We start from the raw sequence: 20,936 nt of genomic DNA on the forward strand, positions 1-20,936 counted from the left end.
ATTAGACCTAGCACTCTTTCCATTAGAAGAAAACTAGAATGTAAAGTTTCAGAACTTTATTTTTTTTTTTAAGAGAGAGTGAGAGAGAGAGAGAGAGAGAGAGAGAGAGAGAGAGAGAGAGAGAGAGAATTTTTTTTAATGTTTTATTGTTTAGTTCTCGGCGGACACAACATCTTTGTTGGTATGTGGTGCTGAGGATCGAACCCGGGCCGCACGCATGTCAGGCGAGCGCGCTACCACTTGAGCCACATCCCCAGCCCAGTTTCAGAACTTTAAAAGAACAGTTTACAATCTATTTAATTATGATGAACATATTTTAGTTGACAGCTAAAAACCAATCAATCAGATGGCTTGTCATACATGACATAAAATTATATTTAAAGCTAGATGACCCTTTGACATTAGGCCAGAGTCCTTATAATTTTATAAGTGAAGAATGCAGAAAACTGAATCGCCCAAGGTCACATTTGAACACAGATCTCCTAAATACTACTTTATAATGTTGACATGTTTTGGCATTAAAATAATAACAGTATTATTCTTCCTGTCACTTCTATGTAATACTCTTCCCACTTCTGCCTTACTCCTTTTAATAGCTGATCTAGTATATGTCATGTGTAATTCACTAAAAATATACTGTAGGTATCCAAACTTAGAAATTACAACTATTCTCAGGAGGCCAAATAATAAGTCGTTTACTATTCCAGTTATCTTTATTTTTAATTACAGCTAAGATTTCTTCTGTGAGTAGGCTGTTGTTGACAACAGTGACTAAGCTTATGATACAACTGACCTCTTCATAGGTTTTAAATGTTCTACTTCATTCTTACTGAAATCAAAACTTGTTTATGTTACCATGTTTTTTATTTGAAAGCATGGATAATAATTTTAAAGTAAGAATATTACATCCTTAGGGGCTAGGGTTGTGGATCAGTGGTAGAGTGCTTGCCTAGCATGCACGAGGCACTGGATTTGATCCTCAGCACCACATGTGTAAAATAAAGATATTGTGTCCACCTAAAACTAAAAACTAAATATTTAAAAAAAGAATATTACATCCTTATAATATTTTATAAACATGAAACCATACCACTTCAAAATTGTTACATTATTTAAAACTACTTAAAGATGGTTTATTTCATATGGAATATTATGTTATGGTGCAAGAGGACTGTACTGAAGATTTGAAAAATCTAGGCTAGAATCCTTAAGTCAAAGTAGGTACTCTTCTTTTAGCTATATAATACTATACAAATCACTTGTCAATCACAAAGTCAGCCTCTGCCTTTTAGTGTCCTCACAGGGAATATATCCTCCACAGAGTTTTTCTGAGTATCAAGAGAACTTCTTGAAAATGTTCTGTAAGTTGTTATAATAATGTAATACGAAAGTAAGGTATTATCATAAAAATTACTATCCTTAAAACAGATTTAAGAAATAAAAACTCTTATAATAAAATTTAAAATTTCAAGAGACTATCTTTGAGACAGTCTAATTAAAGGAGGATAAAAGGAATTTTTATCTGATGAGGAAAATCTGCAAAGATCTTTTGAATTCTGACTGCATGCCTCTCACAAAGTTTAAAAACTGACATAGAAAAAAAAGCTTATGTAGATATATAATTTAGAGACAAAAATTTAATGTGGTCATACTCCCTCATTTGACAGATAAGGGGGAAAAAAAGAAAAAGCCCAGAAAGATAAAACAACTAAGGCAAAGTCAAACCACAGATTTTTTTAATCTATTTTTTTATTATCTAACCATTGTCCTTCATAATCTGACCAGATATTAAGACAACGCTACCAAATTATAGATAGTACCATTTAGTATAACCTTCCTGTGTAAATCACAAAATTCTTGAGAATACTCTTTTCATTCTACTCTCTCCTGTCAGGACCTAGCAAAACCTTAAACATGTAACACTTGTTCACAAGGTATGTTAGATTAGGCTCAATGCAGGTCAATGGTCGCCACAACTTGGCAGTAGGGAAAGGAAAATAACTAGGAAAGAACTTTTTTTGAGGCATTGGAAATATTCTGTATTTGATTATGGTGGTAGTTATAAACTACAGAACTATGCACCTTAAAAGCGTAAATTTTACTGTATGTAAATTACATCTCAGTAAACCTGACTTTTAAACAAAGGTTGCACTCAAGCTATTTTTCTACTACCTGATAACCAAATCTTATAAGCTTTTATGTACTTCATATAGTATTTTTATTTAGAAAATGAAAGGGTTTTTAACATCCAACTCTAACTCCCTTCCAGTGTTAAAGCCTATCCAATGTAGAAACACTTTTCATGTCATGTCTATTTTCTTTAGAACTATTAAATCATATTTGTATTATGTTAATGGATAATAATGGTAAATATTTCAAGAGACATAAATATAAAATGTCAAAATAGAACCAATAATATTCTCAGATGTCTTTTAATAAGAAGTTTGGTTGTTAGATATTTAAGTTTTTACCAATTTTCATTCACTATCACAAAGTACTATAAATATAGTATTTTGATTTTCTGACTATCTTGATACTCATAAAATCATAAGACAACCCAGTGTACACTTAAAATAAAAAGGCAATGAAATTAAAATACCAAACACATAAGAGTAGACATTTTATATTTATAAAATGGAGGAAATATATATGTTCATAGACAATATATTTATAATTTACTAAACTACTATATATATCTTTTAGGAAATGAGCTATAAAACAATTCTACTTTTAATGCAACTGAAACTGGGATTTAATCAAGGTTCCTCTTAATATTAAAGTCTTAATTTTACCTGGGGCATTGGGAATATACTTAGGAAGATTTTTACTAATTCCTCAGTTTAAAACATTCCTTGTTATGTTCTCAGTTACTGCTCCGCTATTATCACACCAGAATCATCACTCTTTAGCCCACGAAGAAGGAGGGTAAACAGGGAGTTCTCTATACTGCAGCTCCTACCAAGACAAATGCTCACAAATAGACCAGTGGTAAAAACACTCAGGAAGCAACAGCTACAGAAACCACTAACAAGAATGTGCCCTATACCAGAAAGGTTAAGAAACCACATCATATAAGCCTTGCGCTACAGCTCTCTGTGAAAATCAGAGGTTATCCTTAGTAGAATGAACTTATTTCAAACTTCCCTTCCGGAAGCAGGTGAGAGAAACTGCTATGGACTTCAAAACAGTTTTACAATCCCAGAGTACAGCTACTTTAACTTTTCTAGAGGCAAGAGTGGCCTATCTAGTTAGCCTGTGTGAAGATTATGCCAAAGGATATGCTGCCAAAAAGATTCATACTAAACCAGGTGTGGTGTCACACGTCTGTAATCCCAGCAGCTCTCTGGAGGCTGAGGGAGGAGGATCCTGAGTTCAAAGCTGACTCAGCAAAAAGGATGTACTAAGCAACTCAGTGAGATCCTGTCTCTAAATAAATACAAAATAGGGCTTGGGGGTGTGACTCAGTCAGTGGTTGAGTGCTCCTGAGTGCAATCCCTAGTGCCAAAAAAAATCAAACAAAAATACTAAGAATGAAAAGAAACATTTCATTTTTAAGGGAAAAAATTTCTCTCATTTTCAGTTATTTGTAAATTTTTGATATTAACACAAGAGACTTACTTTAGGTAAGTAAAAAAATGATTCTGTGAACAAGTTTCAGCAATTAAACTTTACAAAAATTATAGGCAAATCTGTTAACTTTTTCTGTAGAAGAAAATTGAAACATTTTTGCCCTTTACTGTATACAATAAAAATCTCAACTCTTTGAAAACATACAAAGCCTTTGGAATTTTTAGATACAATCTGCCAAAACAATGCACCTACACTAAAAGCTTTCCCCATCCCCAAGCATTTACAGTAATTTGTTTTGCCACTTCCTAAAATGCATTAGACTTTGTATTTTAAATGTATTACTTCTAATAAAAAGCTCCTAACCTCTTTCTCTACATAAGTCATGTCATTCTCTGTGATTTAGTTCCAATATCATCACATTCTCACAGAATTCCCTAGATGAAGCCTGCTGCTCCCTCCTCTATGGTCCCACTTTATTTCCCTAATATACATTTTTCTCATCACATGTCTGAACCTTCCATTAGGCTAAACTAGACTCTAGAACTAGACTCATTCCTTACTCATCTTCGACTGGTATTTGGCAGCCACAAGGTCTTTGTTTTCACTGAATAAATTCCACATAATCAGGAACCATGGAAATCTGTACTAAGAAAAATTAATGTATACTTAGGATTCAACAAAAATAGGTATCATTTGAAAAAGAAAGATATTCATAGTCAATATATAAAGCTTTGGTTACACTAAAAATTTCACTGATCTCATAAATGAGGGTCATGGTTTTCCCAAAGGCAAACCTATCAACTTACCAAGTGTATTGAACTCACTGTATTAGAAATATTTAAATTTCAAATCTTTTTTTAGTTATGTAACTTAATAGTCCTTATTTAATTTTTCTCTGCTATAAATTTGCTGTATTTATTTCATATTAGCACAGCATCGTAATATTTCTTAAAGGCTGTAAGTCTATAGCAGACAGCATCAAATCTAAAGCATAATCAATAAATACAAATGACAAGAACACTGTCTCTATCCCTGTCAACAATTCTGTTGTAGTTATAGAAAAATCAGAATTATCAAGTACATGAAGTTCTCTCAAAAACAAACTATTCTTGTTATCCAGTGTACTGTCTAAGTGACTTAGCTGAATTTCAATGAGTCCCTAAATCTTGCTTACATTTGTGGACAGGATGCCTCAAGTCCAGAAGTCCCTCTTCACGTGGATTAGACAAAACCAGTCAGATCTAAGACAACTGCCAGACAACCTTTAACATCATTATAATACGATCTGCATGCTAAATGACCACTGCTACCCACCCAGTGCCAGGACAGTTAGTTGAAAACTGCCATGACTACCAGAAAGAACCATAAAAGGAGGTCATGCCTGCATTCCTGGAAAATTTCTGCTCATTCTCAGAAAAAGACATGAATATTCCTCCACTATATTAGCCTAACCCTCCCTTCTTTTATGACTTCCCCCAACAACATGGGTTGAGAAGTTTATTTGATCTGCTAGTCTGTCTCCTACTTCTCCCATTCTTAGCCAAATATCAAAGCCTCCCTCCCTGCTCAACCAGAGCTCAGTCTCCTTTAATGGTTCTGCAATTCTAAGAAGAAAACAGGACCTCCCCAAAACAACAAAAACTAGGAACATTCTTAACAACAGATCCTGCTTTAAAATAACATTTCATGGGCTGGGGAATGTGGCTCAAGCGGTAGCGTGCTCGCCTGACATGCGTGCCGCCTGGGTTCGATCCTCAGCACCACATACAAACAATGATGCTGTGTCTGCCAATAACTAAAAAAATAAATATTAAAATTCTCTCTCTCTCTCTCTCTTTAAAAAAATAAGTAAATAAAATAATATTTCATAGTAAACCTTTACAAACAAGTAATTCATTAATCTAGTACCTTATTTTGACAATAATTTAAACAAATTAGATATGTTTATTTTTATCAGGACCTCATTAGCCTAAACATCTCTTTTAATGTTTGCACTTTGTTATATGCTGCAGTCCTCAAAGCAGTAAGAATAGGTCTTACTTGATCATACAAGAGAACCTATCAAATCATTAAGGATTAGTATTATAAACATTAAGATATTTAATTGACAGGTTATAATCAGAACTATAATTTCAAATGGCTAAAACAACTAAAATATGATTTAATTTTCATTTAATTAAATATTTATTGCACAATGCACATCACACTGTGCTGGCCCTAGGGTAAGATATAAGGATGCAGGTACGAAGAGCAGTGAAATAACAGAAGGTAGTAATTGCTAACATTTACTGAATACTTACATGCAAGACAATGTACGTGTATTAACTAATTTAATCCTCCAAACAATTCTAGGAGACAATTTCTATTATCTTTGTTTAACCAAGATACTAGGAAGTTACGTAACTTGCCTGAGGTCACATTGCTGGTATTTGAATGTAGGAGTTCTGGCTATGATATCCTTACTTTGAAGAGCTTATAATCTCCTAAATGCATTATCACAAATGACTTTTATAATGAAGGTACAAAATTTTTTAAATGCCAAAAAATATAGTGTTATGGGATTTCCAAGTCAGAAAAATACAATTAGTCAAGAGAGAAGAGTCAGGAAAGATTTAATAATATAGGAAGTTAAAGAGGCTACATTTTATTACTTGGATAGGATTTTTTTTTTTTTTTTACGGTGGGGGTGGGGTGCACTGGGGATTGAACTCAAGGGCATTCAACTATTAAGCCACAACCCCATCCCATTTTGTATTTTATTTAGAGACAAGGTCTCACTGAGTTGCTTAGCAGCTCCCTTTCACTGAGGCTGGCTTTGAAGTCGGATGCTCCTGCCTCAGTCTCCTGAGCCACTAGGATTTCAGGCGTGTGTCACTGAGCTCAGCTTGGACAGGATTTCTCTTTTTTTTTCCTTTTTTTTAAAAATACTTTTAGTTGTTGATGGACTTTTATTTTATTTATCTGTATGTGGTGCTGAGAATCAAACCCAGTACTCACATATGCTAGGCAAGAGTGCTAACACTGAGCCACAACCCTAGCCCCTCGGATAGGATTTCAAAGCATGTTTTAAAGAACATCAAAATTTGAGACAAATATATCAGTAATTTTCATATAATAAACAGTAAATCTCTCAATGGTGGATTATGTCAGCAACAATTCTGCAAAGAAGAAAACATTTATATCTATGGCTATATCCATAGCTATTTTATGTATGTATGGTTCAGTTTTAGTTTCATTAAGTGGAAGGACAGGGTAATTATTATTTTTTCCCCATCTACATAGTAAATAGAAGTATACAGTAGGACAGAGAGTAGTTATCTGTTTACGTATGCTACACCTATATCCATCCCTTGTTATACTATACAAGGCTCAGGAAAAACAAAGAAAAAATGCACTCAGAATCTTAATGTGAAAGATCACACTATTTTTATCAATCATTTGCCATCACTACCAATCCTACATTTTGAGGGAAAACTTTTTACAATGTCCGTACATTATATTTCAACCAGGCATACATGGAAAACACTTTAAGATCTAGGTAATAAATCTCATAAAAGAATATACCTCTACAAATCATGACACCTACATACGTTGCCTGAAATGAAGAAAGTACTTAATAGAAATGAATTTGTTTTACTAGATGTCTTTTGAAACTTTTAATTGATAATAAATACTTTAAAATATATTTAATGCTCTGTTTTTTGCAACCCCCTATTTCTGATACAATTTTTTCTTTCCAGCTTGGGCTATCACGGGGTTCTTGGGCTTCTACTATTCTGGAAATGCTTGAACTTCTCTCCTCCAGTTTGGCAAAAAATGGAGTATCTAGGCACAAGACATACAAACATTTTGTGACTAATCCAAAAGTGGAGGTAAAAAGAGATAGGAATCCTAAGAAAAAACTTAGAGCATATCTTCCATACAAAAACCAAATTTCACACATTTAAAGCTCCTTAAAATCTGTAGAATAATAAGAAATATTTTGTAATATTCACTCAGGACAAGGGCAAAGAAATGACACATAAATTCAAATAAAACATCTGGGGAACAGCACCTAATGCAGTGGAATGTGGTTCAACCAAAATTGGCTTAGACAGAAGACAAAAACATTAAGTTAGGAATTTCTGGTTAAAGACAACAGGTTAAATACAAGCATTCATCTCTGATGCTTTCCAAAATATTTCTAAAATAAGAGTAAAGAAATTTTTAAAGAGCATAAGCCCATAAGAAACAGAAACACAACGTTAGAAGCTGGAAAGAAGAACAAGAGTTAACGTCTTATTGCAGCTCAGAAAGTCCAATCCCACATATCCTGAAGGAAAAATCAGACACCTGATTTATATAATTTAAACCAAAAGACCAATGAACTCCCTAGATAAGTACTTAATTCCAGGGTTAGGCCAGTCGAAGTGAAGCATTATGTGGTACCAGAAAGCAAAGAAGTACTCAAAAAGCAAAGCTGAGGACACAAGGCAACCAGAAAGAGCTCCCCGGACCAAACCTGGGAAGTTTAAATAACAAAATAAAAAACAGTATTGGATTTCAATCCAAAGAACAAAATAAATGTGCTAATTCTGTATTAATATAAATTATTAATAAGTGGGGGAGAGTGAACAATTCCTTCTCACAGAAGAACTCCAATTAATAAATGTAAAACTAGTGAAGAAAATATAAAATCAATAATGGAACTAATAATTACTGTAGAAAATATCCACAGATGAATGCTAAAATTAAAGGGTAGAAATTAAGAATAAACAATTATCTGTGTGGTCTCAAAATATTTAGTAATTATTAAAGGGAAAAATATTAACCACAATGGTAGAACCTAGCAGACATCACCTTAACCAAGTGGTCAAGGTTGATAAATAGGATATAACAACATCGTGTCCTTTTTCCCCTCATATCATGCACTGAGAAGTACTCACCATGTCTGTGACATCCTTCTCTTTGATTCAGAGTCATAAGAAAGCATCAGATAAACCCAAATTGAAAGCCTTTTCACAAAACAACTGACTAGTACTCTTCAAAAGTACCAAAGTCATGAAAGAGAAGGAAAGACTGAAAACCTATCCCAGGTAAAAGAAGACTAAGGAACACACAACTAAATGCAATGAGGGATTCTGAATTTGATTCTTAGACATTAGTGGGAATACTGACAAAATCTGAATAAATTGTGTAGTGGAGTTAACAGTGTTGTTCTAAGGCTAATTCTTGCGTTTGAGAATATTCTACAATCATATAAGATGAATAAGAAAGGAGAAGCTGGGTAAAGGGTATACAAGAATTCTATTCTTTCTGCAACTCTTCTATTAAAAAATTTTTTAAAACTCAGGAAGAGGCTCAGAAACTGGCAATTTTAGATACCCCAGCAGTGAGGCTGGAGTCCAAACAAGGAAAACAACTGAACTCTAAGAAGCAGTTAGAACCCCTAGATTCTTTTTACTCTTCAGTCCTTCCTGACAAAAGACTAAATAATTTCTGGAAAGCATAAAACAGGGTATACCTAAACTAGAGGACATCAGGCTCCGCTGAATTTGAAAATGTGTACTCAAACTAGGAAATGAGAGGGAAGTTTATCTGCATATTCAATGATAAGATCCGTACCCCCATTTACTACTTAACTCCCAAGCTTGTTCCCTACTGACAAAAGATCAGCAAATTTTTCTGAAAAATTCATCCAGCACAAAAGAAAAAGAAAGATATGTCACTGGAAGCTATGGTCTAAATGGTTATGTCCACTCTCCCCAAATGTATATACTAAACTCTAATCACCAATGATATTTAGAGGTGGGGCTTTTGGGAGATAATTAATTATGAGGGCAGAGCCCTCATAAATGAGATTAGTGCCCTTATAAAAGGGCATATAAGGATACAGCAAGAAGCGCTGCTTTTTGAACGTGGAACAGTCACCACTAGACACCAAAACTGTCAGTACCTTGATCTTGGACATTCCAGTCTCCAGAATTGTGAGAAGCAAACTTCTTTTGTTTATAAGTCACCTAGTATTTTTTAAATATCAGCCCACACAGACTAAGACACTGGGAGTCTGCATAGAAATTATCCAGATATATCACTCTACAGGTCAAATTATAAATACCCACTGGCACTTTCAAGTTTTTAAGGCCCCTCTCTTAAATAAACAGATTTTCAAGGATCATCAAATATCTAAGGAAAGGGTCTAAGATGGCAGACAAAACCCAAAGCAAACAGAATAAAAGGAAATTTGGAGTAAATAAAGGAATACAACTGCCAATCTTTCCTGAGAAAACACTGCATACATAAAACATATACAGAGTATGTTTTCCTTTTTTTTCTCAGAGAAAAAGAGTACTTAGAAATTATACATATTATAGCAGAAATAAAACCTCAATAGAAGAATCAGAAGTTCAAGTTGCAAAAGATCTAGCAGAAAAAAGGAGAAAAAAGGAAATGCAAAATACATGAAAACAGACAATAAAATTAAAGACACTAGTCATTAGGCCTAAAACCTAAACAATAAGAAGAGAGAAAAAAAGAAAATGAAGGTAAGAAAAATCAAAGAAATCATTTTAAAATTTTTTCTAAAATTAACAAAATAAATTCCAGATTGAATGGAACAACCCTAAAACTAGTTGAATGGAAAAAAACAGATCTATACCAAACTATATAATAGAGAAGGGCAGAACTCTTAAACAAAGATTCTCCACGCTTCTAAAGAGAACAAAACAAAGTTTCAAAATAGTGAAAAAGAATTCTGATGTCTCAACAGCAATACAGTAGACAGCAGAAAAAATCCTTTAAAATTCTGAGAAAAAAATTATGACTGAGAATTCTCTTTGCTAAACCAAACTATATCTAAAACAAGGGAAAAAATATTTTCAGATATGCAAGGTCTTGAAAAAATCACATCCATTAGAAAGCTACTATAAGTAGGCCTCCAAATGAGAAAGCAAACAAAAAAGGCACTAATAATATGAGACAGAACTAAAGGGAAGCACCAAGCCCCCACAGGATAGTAAACCAAATCCAAGACAACAGCTGCACAGAAGATATAGATCCAACAAGTTTAGGTGGATCAGGTAAAAAGATGCTGGGAAAGTTTCTTACAATGTCAAAATTGTAAGATTTGGATATAAGAGGATATTTACACACTTGGGAGAGACTTTATGCTACATCAGGGCTTCTCAACAGCAGCACTGTTGGCATATGGAAGGCTATGGGGCAGTGCAGGACATCTGGCAGCATACCTGGCTTCTACCCACTAGATGTCAGTAGCACACTCCCTTCCCCCTCCCCCAACACTGCCAAATGATGGGAGTTGGGCACCCAGTTGAGAACCACTTAGCTAAATAAGTATACAGAAAACTAAGTGAAGCAAATTGCAAAAACATTATTAACTCAGAGAAAACAAAATGTTATACAGAAAAAAAAATTAACAGTAAACCAAATGGGTCAATTGTGAATAGTTTACAGTTGTATGATATAAAAATGTACCCAAACAATTTATAATATGGCAATATTAGGAGGATGTTAAGTATGTGTTGGGGTCATCTGCCATTAGATAATATCTTAAACTGAAAAATCAAGGAGCACTATCAAAATGTTAGTTTAAAATATGGAGCTAAGTATCAAAAGAATTAAGCTGAAAGTGGTTGCCTTTGGGAAGCCCAAAATGAAGGGGAGGACAAATTTGCTGGGGATTCTGTTCTAAATAGTTCTGTATAGGTATTTAGCTTCTATAAATATGTGCATGCATAACTTTAATTTAAATTTTTGTTTTTAAATAAATCGAGGCCAGATTATGACAGACTCTGGGTCTGGTTAAGGCCACTTTGATTTAGAATCAAAGAGCTATATAACTGAGCAAGTTACTTAACCTCTTTAAGCCTTAGTCTCTTCATTTGTAAAATAGATAATGAAGATTAACAGCTGCCTTAAAGGGCTGTTATAGGGATTAAATAATATATGTAAACTGCTTAGCATAATGTCTGACACATAGGGTTTATAAATAATACCTGTTACTCAATTTGTAATCATAGGATAATAATTAAACTTTGAAGCAGGTAAGTCACAATCTCATCTATTTTAGAAAGTAAACCTGAAGTTGTAGGGAGGAGGATAGGAAAGAAAAGAACCTGGAAGCACAGTGACCATTTAGAAGGGTTACATTTGAGTGAGAAAACAATTAGATAGAAGCAGAGCCACACAATGATAAAGTTACAAGAGAAAACAGACAGAGGCAGAGCCATACAATGATAAAGTTACTCATTCTAAGTGATGAACTATGTGAGAAAAAGAAAAAAGGAGGAATCAAAACAATGTTCCAGCTTAACCAAATAAGCAGATGGTGACGACCCTAACTGAAACAGAACAATAAGGGTGGTGGGGGAGGGTTGACCAAAAAAATGACAATATATGTTGGGCATGGTGGCACATGCCTATAATACCAGCTAATTGGGAAGTTGAGGCAGAAGGATCAGAAGTTTAAAACCAGCATGGGCAACTTGGCAAGATCCTGTCTCAAAATTTTTTAAGACATAAAAAAGACAAAGGGTGAAGTTCAATGATACAGTGACCCCGGGGTTCAAGTCGCATTACTGGAAGAAAAAAAAAAAAAAAAAGACAATAACACCATGCAAATAACTACCAAAAAACCCCATAAAGCTACAAAACTACAATCAAGATAATCCAGAAACATCAAGAAATATCAACTGTTAATATTTTCTGTATTCTTTCAAATCTTTCAATGCATTTAGCCCTAAATTTTCATAATTTTTTTTCTGACAAAATTGGAATCATATACAACTCTGCATTCAGCTTTTTAACTTTACTAAATGAATATTTCTAATGATATCTGAAATACTGAATTTTATTAAACATTCCTATTTATGTTAGACACTGATGAGTATAACTTGATATGCTTCTTACTAATAAAGAAAGAATACCTCAAATTTAGAAAAAGGATCATTTTATAAGGATCAACAAATAAAAGAATGACCACTGTAATTTACATAGGAGAAATAAAATTAAAAGAATATTCATTTGATGTGTTTCATGATAGCTATTGATAAATGGATTTTATAAGAAATCAGACAATAGAGATGAAAAATAAGTTAGTTATTATTTGAGGTTCTTTCAGTTTCCCTTATATAATTGTGAACTTGTAGTGAAGCTCAACTGAGTTACCATACACAAAGTACACACAACTTATGCCAATTTATTTGTATTGACATGTAAATAATGTCAATAAATATTGGTTATTACTGTCATATCATGACAAAAACTAATTCTACAAGGAAGTAGTATTTAATGCATGGAAAAAAAGAGGGGGGTGGGGGGGACACTGAGATATAAAATTTATATTTCTATTGGTTTCTTCCATTTTTTCTATCTTCTCTATGTTTATATGCTCAATGCAGTTAAAGTATCATTTTAGAGGCATCAGTAAATATATACTTTATCCTTAATTATACTATAAGACACTTGATAGAATGAATAAGAATGAATGTTACCTATTCTAACTTTTCCCTATATGGCAGAGACAGTAATATACACCATGGGTACTCAAATGTTAATGTCACAGGTCCTTATTAGGGCACAGAATAATAAAACAACAACGAAGCTATAATCAAAACTGGGATACTAAAAGCAAGTGATCTTAAAGCCAATATCAATATATCACAACTCAGACATAGAACAGAGTGAAATAGTGAGGGAGAAAAAAGCTTTGTTGTTCTCCTCAATGAACAGACCACACACTCTTTGCTTTTTTTTCTGGGTACAAAAATTTAGGAGGAATACTAAAAATGCTGGATCATATCCAAAAGAGAGCAGAACTAACTGAAGAGAAAAGAACTAACTGAAGACACTCTGACTCAAAAATAGAGAGGGTGAGCTCTCCTGCTGTCTTCTTCCATTTTCAATAATAAGAAAAGCTATCCCTATGGAAAATGCTTTAAGATTTCTGTGCTATCCAGAGACAACTATCAAAAGATGCCAGTATAAATACCTCAATTTCTTTCAATACAAAAACTTAAAATAACAGATCTCTTCTAAGAAAAAGATGTTATCAGAGATTAGTCATGAAGTTGGAAAACAGCTTGCCAACTGTGCTATGGAAAACCTCCAAGCCAAGGATAACTGGTTGAATTCTAAGTTTCCTTATAACCCCATAACTAAATCAATAAATATTTACTGAATCTATGCTCCAGAAAGTATATCCATAGGTCTATTGTCCTAGATTTATAACATAAACAAAAACAAAAAGTAAAGAGGGAGAAATATACAATGAGCTCTGCTATCAATGAACTCACAACAAATAGTATATTAAATGTGTATTACAATTTCAGACCACAACAGGTATCTTAAAATTTACTGCCAAATAAATTCCATTCAAAGCACTATTTATTAAATGCCAAATGAATTCTATTCATACATAAAGGTCTTTATGAGAGGAAGATCCTTAAGCTTAAAATGATCAGAAAAGCCTTTTTAAAATAAATGATATATAAGGTTCTAATGGAAAAATGTGTATGAAGATTTTGAACAGGAGAGAAGTAGGAATGGGGAGAACAGTACAAATAGAAATGAAAATCAAGTTAGAGAGAAACCTGTTTGGCTACATTAAAAACTTGTTTCATGGGAAAAGAGATAAGCTGGGGAAGGGCAGGTTATGGCCAGAACCAACTGTACTGAGCCTTGAATACCAGGCTACGTAGTTTCAAATTTATCCTGCTTACAGTCTCTGTAGCATCTGTTCAACTCTGCTGTTGAAGTCATAGAAGATAGTAAATGATTGGTATGGCTGTGTTCCAAACTGAAATTTCAATCTCATATATTTCCATGTGTCACTGATTATTATTAGTCTTTTAATTTTCTTTTTCCTTCAGTAACTTAAAAATGTAAAAATCACTCTTCACTTAAAGGCCATAGAAAAACAGGCTGTGAACCGGATTTGGCAGTGGGCCACAGTGTGCCAATCCCTATACACCAAGCTGCCTTCCTTCAGCAGTGCTCTACGTACAACTGTCCTCAAGTTTCAGGGACCAGAATAATATATTATTCATCAACAACTACATACACGTACACAGGCAAGCACACACCAATCAAGATCTAGATCCCAGGCTGGGGATGTAGCTCAGATGTACAATGCTTGCCTACCATGCACCAAAGCTCTGGGTTCCATCTCCAACATCACAAATTGAAAAACAGAAACAAGCAACAACAAAACAACAACAACAACAGCAACAAAACCTTCCTAGATTGTTAATAATAACCACTACACTAGATGCAGGAAATTTTGAAATTTTAAGTTTGGTAGTTATTTTCACATGGTATTGGTACTTAGAGTAATAATGAACTATTCATATAAGGCCTCAAAGTTATATGAAGGGATCTATAGAATATAATTTTAAAAAATGGTAGCAAGGGACCTAATTCTAGTATTTGCTTGACCATCTACTCATTATGTGACCCACAACTAGTCACTTTCAATCCTCTAGCCCCAATTCTCTCATCTGAAAAGTGAAGGGGTTTAACTTACTAGATGTTCACTATGCTCTCTTAGCTTTAACATTAATGATTCTATTACTACTGAGAAGATCCAGTCAGGGGATGACAAAAATCAAACAAAAGTGAAAATTAAGAATACAAAAAAGAATAGAAAGGCCTTGACTAAGTGAGTGGGCAGAGAGAATGTGCAGATTACTAAAATCAAGAATCGATTTTAAAAAAAGAATGCTACAGAAAATCCAAGGAAGAGAAGAGTATGGCCAAAGGGGGGGGGGGGGGGACTAGTTGGCTAGCTAAAAAAGGCATGGACCTCAAGTGACAGTCTTCAGATTTGAGAGTACTGTGCATGCTTCCAGAAATCATGAAAGGAATCAGGGGGGAAAGACAACCTCAGATGAGAATAAGGAATAGAAAATAAAGGCATATGATCCAGAAAAAGTAGAGAAAATATTATGATGAGCTTGAAGTCTCAGATAAGGGAATTAATCTTTACATTTCCATCAGGTGAAAGCAGTAGCACTGGGATCTCACTTTTTACACACACAAATAAGTTCCTATGAAGCTGTATAACTGTATCAAGATTTCTGTAAATCAGTTAGGGAAATAAATCTAATGGTGGGTTTCTTAAAGCAAAGTTCCACCTGTGTTATATTTTCTAATAATCAAAAAATTAAGAAAGGATTAACTCTACTTTTCATAAGAATGAAAACCAGCAATATGCATATCTAAAAGGAAATGCATGTTTACACCTTTCTCTTAGCACCTATCACTTCCTTCCTTGCATAAGAGTTACTTATGCAATATAAAGTACCTAACCCCTGACTGGAGCTCAAGGAATACTGTTTTTTTCCCTTTCTAAGTAGCTTAAAGAGCTACCGAGGCAAGATTTCTGATTAATTCATCTGTTTATCTGCTTTGCCGAGTTATGATGCTTGGTGAATAAATACTGACGCAAAACTCTGCTTCAAAACAAAACAAAAAAATTCCCTGCAAAAAAACTATCCATCTGATAAAGCTGGGAAAATATTTGTATCATAAAGGTACATAACTCCAATAGTATTACTTTTGCATTGTGTTTGAGCTTGCTTATATAGCAAAGAAATTGCCACAAAGTAACTAAAAAAGGCCGAAAAGTTGAGGAATGTATGATCACTCGTAAATATCAGGATCCTACATAGTTAATTTCAACTCAACACTCGCCTCTACTTAAGATATATGAGAAATAAAAATCCAAAGCATTAGCCTGATGATCACCAGTTAAAAATACATGTTTGAATGCGCTGGAGATATTTATAAAGCCCAACAGAGATACTATTAATATATTGAAATTCACTGGCCAGTGCAGGATTCTACCCTTAATCTTCTACTACTATTCAAGGGAAGCCAAAGAGTCAAAGTTTCTCCTATCACTTGCTTTTAAGAATTTAAGAAGTCACCCAAGTGGACATACACAACCCAAGGGTCCAAAAGTAGTTCAGCTCTCCATATGGTAATGCTCCGCTATCTCCTACCTTCACAGGCAAGTTCCATTTACTAATTTAAGGATCTCTGGTAGGCCCCGTTTAGGCAGGCCAATAGTACTACGAAGCAACAGAAGTTGAAAAAAGTCCTAACAGTAAACTCTGCCCTCCCACAGATCTCAACTTGGGTGTAGATTTCAGAAGCCCTGTAAGCTATACACTGCCACTGTCAAAACCCGAAGAAGCACCGTCACCCTGTCGTGCCCATCGGCAAGTGTTCCAGAATGTTTTCTTTGAAATGATCTCTCTTGGCTCTACTTGCACAATGTGGACTTCAAAGGCCACCTTCCCCCGCAGCGCAGGACCTGGCTCCTAGCGTCCGCTCCTTTATTTGTCCACCCCGCTACCCCGAGAGCGGTCTCGGTTCCCGACCGCGGACATCCAGCCGTCCCCCAACTGCTCGCCGCGCCCATCTACACCCGCCGCACACCTCTTGCGTCGCCCACCGCCCAGCGCGCACTCCGGCCGGACCGGCGGCCAGCCGCTCGCCCGGACCTGCGTAGCCTCGAGCGGCCGCAGGCCTCGGGCCTAGCCTCCGCCGATGGCCCCTCACCTCTTTCGGGACCAGTTGGTTCTCCTCGCCGGGCACCATCGCTCAGACTCTGGCCGCTTCTCTCCACCCTGCCGGGGGAGGGGGAGGGTGGCGGCGGCTCTCTATCTCAGGAGAGAAGAGCGGCGGCAGTCATCCTCTCCGCCGCCTGCGTTCCGGCAACCGTGGAGGCCTCAGCTTGGGCCTTAGACACCAGCGCGCAGACACCGACCCCGGGCTCTGCCGCTGCCGCCGCCTTCGTCGTCGGCCCCTCCCCCAGCCCGCTGCAATCAATGGAAAAATGGCGGCGGCTGCTCTCGCGAGAATTCGTCGAGTCGGGCGCCCGGCCCGGCGCCTGCTGCCCGAGGTTCCCAGGCAGTCGTCGCTCGCTTTTAATCGCCTGGGCTCTTACTCGGCCCCTGGGCATACGAAACCGGTTGTGGGGCTACGTAAACGCTTTTCCTTAAACGAAAGCTGGGCTTTGCATACCGGGACTCCCTCTGCCGGCAGGGAAAGGATAGGCCCCGGAGTCCTCCGTGCCTTCTTGGACTGTTGGACTTCGTGCTTATCAGGAAAAACTCGAGACCCAAAGCCCCTCTCTGACCTTATCACTGCTGCTCTCCTCGCTCCTTGATTGCACAGCGCCTCAACATCAGCCCCTCTCCAAACACCCCTGGCCTCTTCCTGGCGAAGAGACCACCAGGAGCTACCTTCTGGCCTCTCACCAGTCCTTCCTGACTCTAGCCTTTGAGTCAGAAAGGACTGCGTTTTATTTGCCCTTCTTACTCCCCTAGAGGAGATGACACCCCAGGCCCAGACCCATAAAGCACAGTTATCACTGCCCCCTCCCCCACTACATTGGAGAGGCGCTCCCCTGCCCCTGCCTGAGAACTGCCTCCTCCTACAGGGCCAAGTTGGGACTGAGAGCCCTTTTGAGAGTAGGGCTGCAGCATGCTGCAACCCATAATCTTTAAAAATGATTTTGGAGAACTTTAATCTTTTCTGGCAGTAAGCATTGTGCTAAGTGTTAAACTAAACAAATGTGGAATGGTTATTCTTCCTAATTCCTATTTCTTGAATTATGAAGACTCAGCAAGACATCCTTCATGAAGACTTCTATGAGTACAGTGATCTTACAGGATGAGATAATATAATCCTGCCCTGTTCCTAACACCCACAGCATCAACTACCCGTACCTGTGTTCTGTGTTCTCCAAAAAATTTTTTGATTGTTTGATATCCACATATTTATGTAAGTTTTATGCGTGTCCTCCTGTGTATGATGTTTTCAAACATTTGTGAAATGTAAAAAATGATATGATGAAGGTAAAATAAACACTTAGAATAACTAAGTTTTAAAAATATTAATGGTATAAAAAAATCTATTACCCCCCACACTTAAAATAATTAGTGAACTATGATTGACTAGGTTTAAAAAAAAAATCTTTAATACTTTGTGAAACAACTACTAAAATGTCTGATTGAACATCCAGGCTATTTCTGTACTCGGTTATAATGGCTGTAATAAGCTGAAACAGGTAACTCATAAAAATGTAGCCCCCAGGGAAGGAGTACATCTTAGGCTGCTCTTACAAATACAGGTATTCACTTTTATCAGTTCCATCAACCCACATGCAAAGATTTTTGTTGAAATTCAAGTAGTAATTTTCCTTCTTTCCTAATTTCAACTAGAACATGTTGCATTTTTATATTTTTAATAAACAGGCTCAAAACTCTTTGAATACATTGCTCAGAAGATTTCTTAAGGGGTTGAAAAATTCTGTCTTCAAGTATACATGTATGAAGGGAGTAGTGATCTTATCTTTATTTTAAATCTTGATCATCATGAATTTCTAAAATTAACTTTTTAAAATATTGCACTAAGATTGTTTATCTTGACTACTGAAATTTTGATGCTGCTTTAAATTTTGTCTCACTTGTCTCACCTTGGTCCCAGCCTTTAGCAACACAGATGCAGCATTTTTTATACCAGATCACATAATAGAAGTATTTCCACATCTCTTTTTTCAAAATAACATCCCCATTACTTGTGAAGTGGCTTTGCAGAGCTCATGCTAGAAGTAGAAGTGTCATCTCTATCATCTTTTTGGTTAGACTTGCACTTTTCTATCCAACTCATGATTCTGATACTGCTTCCTCTCATGTTGCAGTTTAAACATTAGAGAAGCACGCAGAGGCAGGCATATAAAACAGGGTTTATTTAAAAAGGGTTAACAAAGACTTCTCCTGGGAGGGAGAGGGAGCCTTAGCTGGTATGCTGGTATCCCCAGAAGCCAAGTGTTCTTCCCTTTTTATATGTCCTAGGCTTCCTTTGTTCTCCTGCCCTCTTCCCCTTATCTTTTTCCTTCCTGCGAACAGAATAGACCTAAGAAATGCTTGGTGGGATGGCCAAAAGGTGGGGAACTGGTGGGCTGGAGGGGGAAGGGCAGGATGGAGCAGCCAAGAACACAGTAATTAACAACCTATAGGGAGGGGCAATTCCTGGGACAGGTTATCTTAGCAACAGGTTGGAGCACAAGGAGGTTTTTGGTAAGGGTGGAAGAAAGGCTCTGAAAGAATTAACATTTCAGTCCCTCAGGGGACAATCTCTAACTTCCCAGACTCACTCAAAATTGGCCTCCTTGATCTGACCTGATTCGATTTACCTATCTATACTGACTGCCTGTCTAATTCTGGCTTCAATTCCTTTCCAGAAATCTTTTTTAGATACCCTCATTTTAGTAAGAGTGGATTTAATGAAATAATAGTGTAATTGTTAAATCTACTTAACTCAGCTCACATTAACCTGAACAAATCCCAATACAATGAAAAGAAATAAAATGAAAGAATCCGTGAATTATTCTGATGTTGTAGAACTCACACTTTTCACTACAAAATAATGAGATACCAGGGTTGATCTATATAACTACATACTGGTAAGGCTTAATTTTTTTCTGGATTTATATAAACAAAATAAAGTTTTAAAACATCCCAAATTTAAATTTAACCTACACAGAATATTTAGTATCCAAGTGTCTCCCATCACTTCTCCTCTAACTCGATAAGTTACACCATCATCAATTCAGTCTATCAAGCCCAAAACCTGAGTCTCTTCATCTTATATCAATCCATGAGAATTTGTTACTGCTTCCACCTCTGAAGTATATCCCAAGTCTCCGTCACTTCTCGTATATCCCATTCCATTCCAAGTCACTCCATCCTCTTTCTTGGATTATTGCAGTTGCCTCCTCACTGTTTTCTCAGCTTCAACTTTTTTTTTTCCATGTGGCATTTTATTTTGTTTTTTTATTTGTTCCTTTTAGTTATACATGACAGTAGGATGAATTTTGACATATCATACATACACGGAGTATAACTTCCCATTCTTGTGGTTCTACATGATGAACTTCCCATTCTACATGATGTGGAGTTACACTGATTGTAGACTTGTCACCTTTTGTGAGTCAGCATCCACATATCAAAGAGAATATTTGGCCTTTGGTTTTTGGGGATTGGCCTATTTCATTTACCATGATAGCCTCCAGTTCCATCCATTTACCAGCAAATGCCCTAATTTCATTCTTCTTTGTGGCTGAGTAATATTCCTTTGTGTATATATGCCACATTTTCTTTATCCATTCATCTATTGAAGGGCACATAGTTTGGTTCCATAGCTTAACTATTGTGAACTGAGTTGCTATGAACACTGATGTGGCCATGTCATTATGCACTATAGCATGCTGATTTTAAGTCCTTTGGGTATATGCCAAGGAGTGGTATAACTGGGTCAAATGGTGGTTCCGTTCCTAGTTTTCTAAGGAATCTCCA

General features: G+C 36.1%; 2 protein-coding genes across 4 annotated transcripts in view; both read right to left on the reverse strand.

The window, feature by feature from the left end:
- The window catches only part of LOC144377094 (uncharacterized), a 34,360-nt gene extending 17,092 nt beyond the window's left edge, over positions 1-17,268 (reverse strand). Inside the window, exon 1 of the mRNA XM_078046483.1 lies at positions 17,134-17,268. The gene's annotated coding sequence lies outside the window, so the exon portion shown is untranslated. The remainder of the gene's footprint in view (positions 1-17,133) is intronic.
- Usp47 (ubiquitin specific peptidase 47) overlaps positions 1-17,276 on the reverse strand; it is a 111,900-nt gene extending 94,624 nt beyond the window's left edge. For all 3 annotated transcript variants that reach the window (XM_078046481.1, XM_078046482.1, XM_005326794.5), the window contains exon 1: positions 17,134-17,276. In XM_078046481.1, coding sequence (XP_077902607.1) covers positions 17,134-17,172 — 39 coding nt within the window. In that variant the 5' untranslated portion in view covers positions 17,173-17,276. The remainder of the gene's footprint in view (positions 1-17,133) is intronic.
- Between the last annotated feature and the right edge of the window lie 3,660 nt (positions 17,277-20,936).

The sequence above is a fragment of the Ictidomys tridecemlineatus genome, chromosome 4, assembly GCF_052094955.1.
Source record: "Ictidomys tridecemlineatus isolate mIctTri1 chromosome 4, mIctTri1.hap1, whole genome shotgun sequence".
NCBI lineage: Eukaryota > Metazoa > Chordata > Mammalia > Rodentia > Sciuridae > Ictidomys > Ictidomys tridecemlineatus.